This window comes from Podarcis raffonei, chromosome 2 (genome assembly GCF_027172205.1).
Source record: "Podarcis raffonei isolate rPodRaf1 chromosome 2, rPodRaf1.pri, whole genome shotgun sequence".
NCBI lineage: Eukaryota > Metazoa > Chordata > Lepidosauria > Squamata > Lacertidae > Podarcis > Podarcis raffonei.
Window position 1 is genome coordinate 72,886,582 of NC_070603.1, and position 12,657 is coordinate 72,899,238.

The 12,657-nt window shown below is 41.9% G+C and overlaps 1 protein-coding gene across 2 annotated transcripts in view; it reads right to left on the reverse strand.

Moving 5' to 3' along the window:
* Positions 1-12,657, reverse strand: part of CACNA2D2 (calcium voltage-gated channel auxiliary subunit alpha2delta 2) — a 518,774-nt gene that overhangs the window by 24,094 nt on the left and 482,023 nt on the right. The window contains exons 23-24 of one of the 2 annotated variants that reach the window (XM_053377414.1): positions 11,314-11,331; positions 3,062-3,122 (exon numbers count right to left, since the gene is read on the reverse strand). In XM_053377414.1, the coding sequence (XP_053233389.1) occupies positions 3,062-3,122; positions 11,314-11,331 (79 nt within the window). The remainder of the gene's footprint in view (positions 1-3,061; positions 3,123-11,313; positions 11,332-12,657) is intronic. The other variant, XM_053377415.1, reaches the window with a different exon arrangement.

Here is a 12,657-nt window from a genome sequence, read left to right on the forward strand (position 1 = left end):
TTGTATTAATACACTGTTGTATTAATTAATCTCATTAATACACTGTAGTTGTACATCTAGATCAAGGGAAGTAATAGTGCCACTGTATTCTGCTCTGGTCAGACCTCACCTGGAGTACTGTGTCCAGTTCTGGGCACCACAGTTCAAGAAGGACATTGACAAACTGGAACGTGTCCAGAGGAGGGCAACCAAAATGGTCAAAGGCCTGGAAACGATGCCTTATGAGGAACGGCTAAGGGAGCTGGGCATGTTTAGCCTGGAGAAGAGGAGGTTAAGGGGTGATATGATAGCCATGTTCAAATATATAAAAGGATGTCACATAGAGGAGGGAGAAAGGTTGTTTTCTGCTGCTCCAGAGAAGCGGACACGGAGCAATGGATCCAAACTACAAGAAAGAAGATTCCACCTAAACATTAGGAAGAACTTCCTGACAGTAAGAGCTGTTCGACAGTGGAATTTGCTGCCAAGGAGTGTGGTGGAGTCTCCTTCTTTGGAGGTCTTTAAGCAGAGGCTTGACAACCATATGTCAGGAGTGCTCTGATGGTGTTTCCTGCTTGGCAGGGGGTTGGACTCGATGGCCCTTGTGGTCTCTTCCAACTCTATGATTCTATGATTCTATGATTCTAATACACTGTAGTTGAGCCAAATTCTTGCTGCATTTCGCTAATGAGGGCTGAGAAAAACAGCAGTAGATGTACAGCAATACAGTGCACTCCACTTATACACCCCATATGTTTTTATGGACAGGCCTTTGTATTGAACAGGCACATTTTTTTGCACTCAAATGCTTCAAGCTAACCGTTTATACTTCCTACCTGCCAGATTCTGGAAAATGAATGCAAATAGCACTTAAAATATGCTTGTAAGAAGAGATTGAATAAGAGTCAGGCCTCACCTGTAAATGTCTGTAATCACATTTTAGGAGAGGAAGCTGAGAGGCAAAGCTATTTTACTCTGCTAATTTCCTGACTTTCCATCAATATATTGCAAGTCCTCCTACGTGAGTATAAAATCATCTCGGCTGTCCACATAATTTTGTTTCTCAAAGACCTAGAAATACACAACACTGCATCCACCAATATATCTACACAAATGTGTACAGATATATGTGCTTGCACGCCCACAAATAGATCATTAGTGATATATGGTTTCTGAAAATTACCATGGACTATTGGCCATATTAGTATTGATGAGATATCATACAGTCTCATTAGTATGCTGTTTGGTATTATTGGTGTTAAAGGGCTAACAGATGGTGCAGCTGAAACTCAAGTGCTATCATGTGACCTTCTGTATTATGACTTGACAGAACAGGAGTCTGTTTGTTCCGATGTAGCAAGAGACCTGATTAGATGTTGTGGTGTAACGAACGTTTTCCGAAGAATTTGTTTGCAGTGTTCTGGTTTATAGAAAAAGTCTAACAAAATTGTAAATTTCCTAAAAAACAACAACATTAGATTCCTGTATACATTTCACATTAGTGTGACTTTGAACACTGATTTGGATGCCGACTATGTACAGCTCTTCACTTATAGTATGGATGCCAGTGATGGACTGCTGCTCACAGCACAGAGATGGGGAACTTGTGAGTTCCCCGAAGTTGTTAAGACTATAGCTCCCATCAACCCTGACCACTGACCATGTTGGCAGGGGCTGATGGGAGTTGGAGTCCAACAGCTGTTCACCTCTTATGCTATTATGTTCTCACTGATTATGCTTTGTATAAGAGAAGCATCTTAGAATAGTAAATCTAATAGTTGTATAAATAAAAGTTAGAAATCAACACACCCTCTTCAGTATTATTCTTTTCTGTACAAAGCTGAATTTGTGGAGGGTTATCAAACCCATCCATTTTTAAAAATACCATATTAAAGATAGGAGGGACTAATAGGATCTCACCATTTCATTTTACCCAGATGCCAAATGTAACATCAGTTTATTGGATTTTGGCTGACTTTTGCCAATAAACCCCCTTCTCTGTCTCCCTATGGCATTTCTATCTTGGCTTTCTTTGATAGTTCATGGCAGCAGCCATCGTTATTTAACCTTCCAATTTTACCCTCAGAACAACTCTGTCAGGTATGTTAGGCTGAAAGAGAACGCAAAGTCACTCAGTGAACTTCATGACTAAGGCAGGCTTATGAAAGTGGCTTTGTGGTTTTTTTACATATAGCAGTAGAATATTTTATCATTCCTACTGTATTAATATGGCCTCAGTGAGTGAGTGATTCATGCTATTGTGGTGTTTGTTTATCATTAGGTATTTTTAAATTTTGGTATTTGTGAAATCCAACAACATAAACAAAAGTGACCCAGATCTATAATTTCTATCTTAGAAAAAAACTGGCAAAACGCCAATCTTGTGTTAAAAATCATTTGGTCAATAAATCATGGGTCAAACAAATGCTGTGTGATAGGTGCACCTAGTCAACCAAATCAAATAATGGGATATTTGGAGCAAACAACTCTTTGGGGTGGAAAATATTGGCTGAAATCATTGAGTGGGAAATCTAGATGGCATTGCACATGATACTCCTGCCTTCCAAAGAGGGCTTTTGGCTTAGACAAACACTGTGTATTATATATAAAAATGTATTTCGGATTTAACTAACATGATGGCATGATCTCAACATGATCCAAATAGGACTGACTTATTATTTTGTGAGTATTTTCAGAAACTATACCTATATATGTATGTGCACATAATATCTCATACGCAGGCATACATATATACTCTTCTTATGTAGGTGAGTGAACAGAAGGTGGGACCACTGCGCTGCCAACCACAGTGGCGTCTCAACAAGGTGCAGGTGGCAGCTGTAGTCTCAGAGTGGCACACAGGCAGACGACAGACACAAAAAAGAAGGAAAGAAAAATGATCAAGACTTTGGCACAATGAGGAGGTGTCAGCTCAGAAGGGTGGGAGTGATGAAGTAGAATATTTAAAAGGTGTGGCAGGGAGGGAGGTGGGGATGGGAAAGGGGGCTGAGTCAGTCCCAGGATCAGTGTTGAGGGGAGAGTGGTTGAATGGACACCTCAGCAAGCTCACACGCAAAGCTACCTTGGAGCAATGAATACATGTCCCTCGGACTCAAAGCTGTTTGGCAGCAGGTATTCAAAATCTGCAACAGAAAGGTAACGTTATCCGGCAGGGGTTTGAAATGAGGGAAGAAGAAGGCTTCAGTCTCAGAATGTGACAGAAGGTAGAAAAAGAGAAAAAGAGAAAGAGAAAGAGAGGAGTAAGGAGAGAGAGAGAGAGAGAGAGAGAGAGAGAGAGAGAGAGAAAGAAAGAAAGAAAGAAAGAAAGAGAGAGAGAAAATAGACAGGAATAAACAAAAGAGGCAAAACAACTGACTAGTTTTAACAAGAGAGAAAGGAGAGAAGATTCTTTGGTAACTAGCATCATACAAAGTTATAGCCAATATGGTGCCAACATTTGGAGGATTTTGATATTTTATTGTCTATATATATATATTTATATATATATTTAAAAATCATATAATTGAAATTAAATATGTTTGATAGATTGTATATGTATTGTTTAGGGCTATACAGTTACATATACACATATACACACATATATATCCTCATATTTATACATATACATATATATATGTATGTTTGGTAGGTTATATGGACATCTCTCTCTTATTACGATATTAACAACAAAAATAAACCACATGCTCTGCTCATACGGAAAGAGAATTACCAAAACAATATTTTGTAAGAAAAATTATCTTTCAGGCATCAACATGGCCAAACCAGGGTCCTTTATGAAGACAGTCCAACCAAAGACTTACCCATCAGATAGAGGTAAAATGCAATGCATTGTCGAGAGTGCAGCAGCTGCCTTCTAGCTGACAGTGGTCTCAAAGCACTGCAATAGCCATCCCTCCCTAGTCCAAACCATAGAACACATCCTCCAGATTTCATAGGAGCAAACAGATGCAACCATAGCAAGCACAGAGCAGCATATGTGCTCTTCCAGTGCTGAATTTCCAGCTCTATTGTCTGATTGCTTGAAGTTGTCTTTCTACCTGCCTGTCAGTTTGTGATATGTCCAGTACTCTCTCTCATCTGCTTAACAGGCATTCAGCTTAAATGGCTTTATTAAAACAAAGAACTAGATGTGCAAACAGGGCGTATGCTAGATTAAGTTAAAGCTGTGCCCAGATGGGCCTCTTGAAAGTCTCCAGCTTATTTCTGAACAGAGAAATTGGAAGGATCATTTCACTGATTTTTCCCAGTGTGAGAGGAGAAATCCTCCATTTATTTCTCTAGAATGGAGATCACCATTCACAGTGGCAGGTACAGTTTCTCCACCCCTCCCAGCCAGTTCTTTTTCTGATGCTGCTAGAAATGAAAGCAGCCACAAATGTGTTGGCCACCTTGCCACCGATTTGCGTTCTCTACAACGCCACAGACCAACTGTTATTCTGGGGCAGTGTGTGTTTAGATGGCAGCCACTACAAAAAAGAAAAGAAAAAAAGAATGGTGGTGAATATTTGGAGAAAATTTTGCATTGTTTTGCTTTTCTTAGGAATGTTTGGAGTGGGGATGAGAGAAAAAGGAAAGACTCAAAAATATTCTCAGCAAAGTGTCTAAACTGCAGAAAAGAGCAGCTGCGAGGGGTGCTCAGCTGGAATGGCACAGTTGCTGAAGAAACAGCCAATTTACCAGTCTTCAAGGAAAGCAATAACTTGTATACCATTTTGTTAAATTGTATTTTATTTTTCTACTGGGCTGGATGATTTTCAGTGGTGAGATGCAACAGAAGAGCGGTATCATACACCTTTAATAGTTGTGTAGAAGATGGAATTTCAAGATAGAGATTTCTAAATATATATATATTTAAAATAAATAAGTAAGCATCATGCCTGGCCTTTCTATTGCAAAAAGAAAGAAAGAAAATAAATAAAATAAAATAAAGCCTTGCTAAATGGGTCAGGCCTCCTCAATAGCCTGCTTCTTAAGGGAGAGCATATTCTCATTTTGAATTGAACTATCCTTCATAGATCACCCGGTCTATTGTTCCTAGAACAACCTCAACCAGGAGTTTCATGAAGAACTTAACAAGGATGGGAGAGGAAAATAAACCTGCAGGACCATGTAGGAAAATTCCCATAGGGAAGTGCAGTAATCACTCCCTGAAACCATGCTATGAAGTAGGAACAAAACCACTGCAAACTAGTTCGTCCACTTAACCCTTGGCAGATGGTCCTGACTGATACCATGGCCATTGCTTTCAACAGCTGCTGAGAGATCTAGGAGAATTAACAGGGCCATTGTTTCCTGTCTTGCTCCTGGTATGAGTCATCTACCAGGCAACTGAGTCAGTTTCCATCCACAACACATCCTGAAGTCAGTCTGAAACAGCCAGTTTCAACCAAAATGAGCCAAGCCAAGCTGGTTTTCTACCGTCTGCTAGACCTTCTTTGCCAGGAATCACAACTCTGAGATTAATTTGTAATTCCCCAATATAAGGGAGATGCTTTTCCAACAATGATATTATCATCGTCTTGCCTTGATGAATTAAACCCTTATGCAATTATTTCAACCAATATTACTTCATCAGCCAAAATGGACAGAGAGAAATCAACAGGCATGTAGTGGGATGGGCCACAACCGATACAGGAAAGGGAGATAGAATCCTTATGGACCACAGCAAACATTGCTCCCCATCCAGCAACCTTACGTTGCTCCAATACCCAGCTAGAAGCAATTTGGACCAATAGGACCCACTGCCTCATCAAACCAAGCTTACATAATACCAGGACGCCCTATCAATTCACCCCTATTCTAGCATGAAGAAGAAGAAGAAGAGTTTGGATTTGATATCCCGCTTTATCACTACCCAAAGGAGTCTCAAAGCGGCTAACATTCTCCTTTCCCTTCCTCCCCCACAACAAACACTCTGTGAGGTGAGTGGGGCTGAGAGACTTCAAAGAAGTGTGATTGGCCCAAGGTCACCCAGCAGCTGCATGTGGAGGAGCGGAGACGCGAACCTGGTTCCCCAGATTACGAGTCTGTCGCTCTTAACCACTACACCACACTGGCTGGTATCTATATTGGATGGTATCTATATTATTTTGGCCTGACCTGGTATTTTAAAAGAAACAAATGAAGGATTATTGGAAGGCTGACTGAGCTCCCTGGAAGTAAAGGCCTCAATAGAGAACTAAAAAACAAAAACAAAACACCACTCAAATTATTGAATTTTTCTAACTAATGGAAACCTAGCAGATCTCACTGCTCTCCTCCCAGATCTCCCAGCTCCCCTATATCTAACCCTGGTCCACAAACATCTACCTCTGCCAGGCACATCTGAGCTCTAATCACCATCTCCACAGCGTAGTAGCAATTAGCAATAATTAATTAACACTCCACACTTGGCAGCAGGATAGTGACAGCTCATAAGAGGACACAGAATTAACTGCACACCAGAATTTAATCTAAATTAATGGCTTAACTTAAAAAAAACCCTTCTAAGGGATATAGCATAATGCCAAGTGAGGATAAAAAAAAAGTGCTGGAGAGCTACAGAATTAATCAGAGTAACCACGAAGGAACAATGGAACCTTATTCTCACCGTAGTGGAAGATACTAATGATATTACCAATAGGGAATATAACCAACTCTTACTGTGTAAACTTCTGGTGGTACATGTGATTGACTAAAATATCACCCGCCATCATTGGATGGGCTCAGTCCAGACAAAGGCCGAATGCCTATCTTAATCAGAGAAAATGTAAGCATTCCCAATGAATATGCTAACTGCCATACTGTGCTCAGTGAGCAGCCCTAAGTGAAGACCTAAAGGGACAACCCCCTTTGACATCACTCTTTCAGCGGTAACCTGTTGGGAGTATTACCTCTGGCAAAGCCCTCAGATCTGAATGGTCCCTTCTGGAGATGCACCTCACCAGAGCATCCTGGGGTGCCTGCTGGCTCTTCCTTGCAGAGCACAGGAATGGAGGGGTTTGGACACTTACCCCAGCTGACTCACTTCTGCTGTCACTCACAGGGCTGTGGTGGAGAGAGAAGCCCCCCGGATGGGAATCTGGAGGTGGGTAGTTGTTAAAGTCTCTCACTCTTGCTCTTCTTCTGCCAGTCTGGAATGTGCTCCAGTAAGAGTCCTCCATGGTCCACACAATCAATGCTGTTGAAGCGTCCACTGGGCTGAATGCTCGCCAGTTCAACTAAAAGCTTAATACCTTTGCTTCTTCTGCATCTGAACCATATATATATATAAAGCAGAATAGCCCTGGACAGCAAGAATAGGGAACCCTCCAGATGCTGCTGGATGCCAACTTCTATTAGCCCCAACTAGCATGGCCAATAATCCAATATTATCTGGAGGGTCATAGGTTCCCCATCCTGTTGCACAGCTTTCCTAAAGGAGCAGCAAAAGGATTCAGGCAGCCAAAGAGGCTGACAATGTGCCTAGAGCAATACAATGCAACTGTGTGCTTATGGGCAGCTGCCTGAGGTCCAAGACACAGTTTAGCACACTTCTCTTCATGCTATATGAGCCTGTCTGCTTATGTCCTTCACCACACCTGACGTGCTGCTGTACAGAGCGTGGGGGCACTATTTAACTGTGCTGCAAATTATATGCATTATTTCTAACATAAAAATCCACCTAACCCCCCCAAACCCTATTTTGCTATTTTTATTGTTGAGGGTGGGGAAGGAATATTTAGAGGACGGCCTCCAATAAATCTGTACAACTGAATGTTAATGTCTCTAGGGAAAACAATTTCCTATATGAATTCCTTTGACTTTCTTCTCCTAGCATTCTGCACTTCAACAGTGTTCGCCACTGGAGACCCCAAGAAAGTGAATGAGATTTATAATGCTCTGCTTTGACGATTAGAGCAATCGGGGATCTTATGAATTCAGCAACATTTTAACAAAAGGTGGTACAGATGAAGCACACCGATCACCCTAAAGAAGTTTATAGGATTTTTGCTTAGTTCTATGGAAGGAACAGTGGCAGTCAAATTTATTGCTCATTTTTGTATATTCTCCCTAGCGTGTAGCATCATAGTATTTTAGCTCTTCATTCAGCAATCTGAACAACTTTTGTTTGACTACATAGCCCACTCTTGTGGCTGAAACAAAATGAGGGATAGCTGTTGCAGGCTTTCCTCTGAAGGACACCCACTCACTTTTAATCACCGTCCAAGCAACCTTACCGCAGTTATGCATTTGTCTTAGCAGCAAATTGTCCGTTCAAGCATATCCATATCAAGACATTGATTGTGAGACCACTAAAACGCCTCTCCTTCCCCCACCAATATCTCCCACAATGCATTACAAGACATACGTGGCCCTTTGTCAGGGCAGCACAGCCATAGGTTGGACTGCTATTTTCGAACAGGACTAAAAGGCAGGGTCTGGATACAAGCCAATGAAAGGAGGAAGAGGAAAGGAATACAAAAACACTAAGTAATTATTCCATCAGCATTGCCATTACAGGGTCACCGGGAACAGGCAGCTCAATGCTGATAGAACAGGGCTGATGACGACAGACAGAACCTTAGTGCTTGAGGTCAGGTCCCTGCTGATAACTCTTTGGTGCCACAATGTGCCAGCTACCCGTACATGAACAGTGTCTCTTCCTTCCACTCTGTGTTTATGGCAAACACTTATTTTATGTCTATCTGCACACACCTTCCCAACTGCTAGGCACCTTAAGGCATAAAACATAAATGGATGAAATAGTCAGTATGCTTAACCCCGTCCTCCCCCCCCCAATTCTATTTACTGGGACATCTCTGTGTTTCTGGATCCACTGGTCCAGGTTGTAAGAATGCATGTATCCTTGGGTAGTGACAGGGATGACTGAGAAGATCAGAGGGCAGCATATGCATGAAGATAGCTCTCCATATTCAATTCATTTTGCTTTTGTGTCAATGGTAAACTCTTCACCGCACAGACTTTGCCAACTCAGGCCATGTTAAAGGACCTTTAACCCTGGGAATAACTGACAGTATAGCTGGTCCCTGTTTCAGCTTTGCCCTTGCCAAAATCAGAGTTCCAATCATGGCTTTCATGTAACCCGGGCTGTGTACACACTTCTGTTTACTCTGCACCCAGGGCACTTCCACCACTGATTTATGAAGCTGTGTACCCATGGCATTAGCCATGATCCACATCTATCCTGCCGTTTCTTCAGAAACACTGCATTTGGATGTGTTTTCTCCCAAACCAGCTTCAATCCAATTGGGAAAACGTAAACCATATGAAGACATCCATGCCCACTGATGTGGACAGGCAGTGGGTGACCTGGAAATTCATCCAACTGCACTGACATGCAAATGCAAATTGAAATGTAGCAAAAAGGGGGAAAGAGAGACCTTGCTGCATTTTAAACTGATAATGTGCAAACAGCCTCAGACCATAACATAAGGAGTGCTCTAGGATGCCTTTGTTCCTCATTGTCAATATTTTGCTTTTGCTACGGAGCAGTCTTTAATAACTCTTTTTCTTCTGCTGCTCATGCCATAGCTGGATGAAATGCTGCAGTGGATGCTGAGGTTGCACCTTCCTCTGCACCAGGGATGGGGAACATGGTGCTCTCCAGATGTTGCTGGAGCCCATGGTCAGGGATAAATGGATGTTGTAGTTCCAAAGCATCTGGAGGGCCACAGGTTCCCCATCTTTGCTGAGCACATTATTTAGCAATACAGAACCCTGATAACAGTGGGATCCACATTCTAAAGAGTCTGCCTCAGTGTAGGTTAACAAGACAGTGACCTTGGAATTTTATCGTGGAAAGCTTCCAAGACCCAGAAAGGTCTCCTGGTATTCTTAATGTCCCATGTACACATATTCATGTTCATAATTGGGGGAGATGACCAGCAGATCCTATTTTGTGTTCAAAGTGAAGTGCAACTGCTCTGCAATTCTCAGGACTTGACCCACAAGAGAAGGAGGAAACAGAAATCGATGGAGACCTAGGCTCTATCTATAACCCCCAAAATGCAAAACAGGATGCAAAACAGTTTTAGCCTAAGGTGCCAGATAGACTGCAACTGGATTCTGAAGGTGCTGAATCAAGACCCTTGTGAGAAATTTACCACATCAAATTTAGTAATTTATCTTCACGCTGTACCCTTTATCTATGGAAAGCTAAGGGACAGTTATTGTTAATGAAGTATTGTCGCTGGCTGCAACTTGCGAGGGCTATGTCTTTTGGGGAAACAACTTTGATCTGCATGTAGCTAGGGTATGGACAGATCAGTCGATTTATGTGCCCACGACAATTTCACATTCCTTTACTCATTAGTCCAGCCCAGCCCATTTGTGAATTAATCTGTGAATTTTTAAAGGTTTGTATGAAACTTGGTATTTAAATGAGTGTTCAACTATGTTCTTAAATAGTATTTGATCACAAAATACATTTTTAAATCCCTATTTATCTTAAGTCACACATTTCTAAATGCATTTTATCCTAAAGTATTTATTTTAATGCATTCTGGTGCATTTTTTTTTATAGTTGAGACCTGTCCTGCAAAATTCTAAGGACTCTGATGTCCTGATCTGTGTGTCCATCCAGGAGGTGTGAATTAGGTCTGTTTGCTTGGAAATGCAGACCAAAAGAAGTCCTCCTCCATCCCTACACACGCTGTGGACCTGCCTGAGATTTCTACTTTCCCTGCTGTTTCAGTACTCAATAAGCCTAAATATTTTCTTGCGGAAGTGATATTGGACTCCATTTCCAAACACTTCTCAGTCTGAAGGTCTCTGCACAGCCCTGTCCCATTCAGGTTGAGTTGTCTTCAAGAGGAAGGAAAGCACAGGGACAAGGATAGGGGAAGAAGATTTGTAGGGTAGGCGTGAGACAGGAGAGGAGAAAGGAAGGAAGGGCGTGAGGGAGGCATTTTTGCAGGGAGAAAGAAGAGCAGGATATTAAAACTAGCTACAAAAAACCTTATTGAATTCAAACATAACAATTCCATATGAAGTTGGCTCGTCTTAAACGGATTGAGTCTCTGAGCAATGCACAGGGAAGGAGTGGGGAGATCAGTAGTGGTGAAGCTATTATGAACATAACAAGACATGTTGCTTTCAAAAAAAGGGTGAACGAGTTTGAGGGGAGGAAGTGGAGGAGCAGGAGACAGGGAGGAACAGTTTGGTGGTGGTTTGCAAGGTTAGGCGTGGCAAACGGGCAAGGTAATGGGCAAGCAGGCCGGGTAAGTGGTGAGGGGGAACGGTGAAGGTTTGGAGTGACGGGTGGGGGTACTGGACACGGGTGAGGAGAAGGGGGTGGTGGAAGGGGAGTGGTCTAAGACTGAAAATACTTGCCCTTCAATTTGCTTGGTACTGTGTGAATCCATCAGAGAGAGAAAGCAAGAAAAAACAAACAAAAAACAGAAAACAAAAAAGGGGGGTTGGGTGGAAAGGGGAAGGGGTACAAACAATATTTTATTCAATGGCTGTTTGAATAAAAATATTGTGTATCATAATCATACCGAAAGGAAACCTCTTGCAAAAAACGACATGAAAAAGAAACCAAAAATTAAAAAAAGAATAATAAAAGTACCAATAAAAAGGCCACAGTAATAAAATAATAAAAAATGTATAGATATAACTAGATAAATAGATATATATTATATAACCAACAGAAAAAATGAAATTCAGTAGCAAACAGTTTGCAACAGTCTTGATATAGAAATGTTCTTACTGAGTTAGCAGACCATGCAAAATTCAAGATTAACAAAGGATACATACAGAGAGAGAGAGAAAGAGAGAGGGAAAAGGAAAAGAAACAAAGGGACAAAAGAGAGGGCGAAGGGTGTGGTGAGCCTGGGTCTGTTTGTGAAGTGTGTGGGTGCACCTGTCTTCAGGAAGAGAACCTTGCAGGTGGAGGAACCTTGGAAACAGACCACTTGTGGAGAGAAGGTCTGGCTATTATTATTATTATTATTATTATTATTATTATTATTATTATTGATGGTGCTGTGATCTAAACCACTGAGCCTCTTGAACTTGCTGATCGTAAGGTTGGTGGTTTGAATCTCCACAACGGGGTGAGCTTCCGTTGCTCGGTCCCAGCTTCTGCCAACCTAGCAGTTCGAAAGCACATCAGTGCAAGTAGATAAAAATGTACCACTGCAGCAGGAAGGTAAATGGCATTTCTGTGCACTCTGGCACTTGTCACGGTGTTCTGTTGTGCCAGAAGAGGTTTAATCATGCTGGCCACATGACCCAGAAAGCTGTCTGTGGACAAACGGTGGCGCCTGAAGCGAGATGGGCGCCATACCCCATAGTCGAATTTGACCGGACTTAACCATCCAGGGGTCCTTTTGCTATTATTATTATTTCTTAATTTTCTTTTGCAAACACAACCAAAAAGACTGAGCCTCGCCCTTCCTCCTCAAATTATGCTACATGGAGGGAAACTATATGACCACTTTAAAAAGAAATGGAAAACTTGATAAGAAGGTGTGGGTGACCTTCTAACGAGGTGGTGCAGCAGGAGTAGCCACTAGCAGTGGTTCTGGAAGGACCAAAGGTGATAGCGATTGTGGGAAATGTCGCCGCATCTGTATATTAAACTCAACGCAACATTCAGGGGAGCGGCTGTGTCTCAATGGTAGAGTGCATGCCTTGGAAGTGAAAGGCTCCAGGTTTAACCCCTGGCACCTG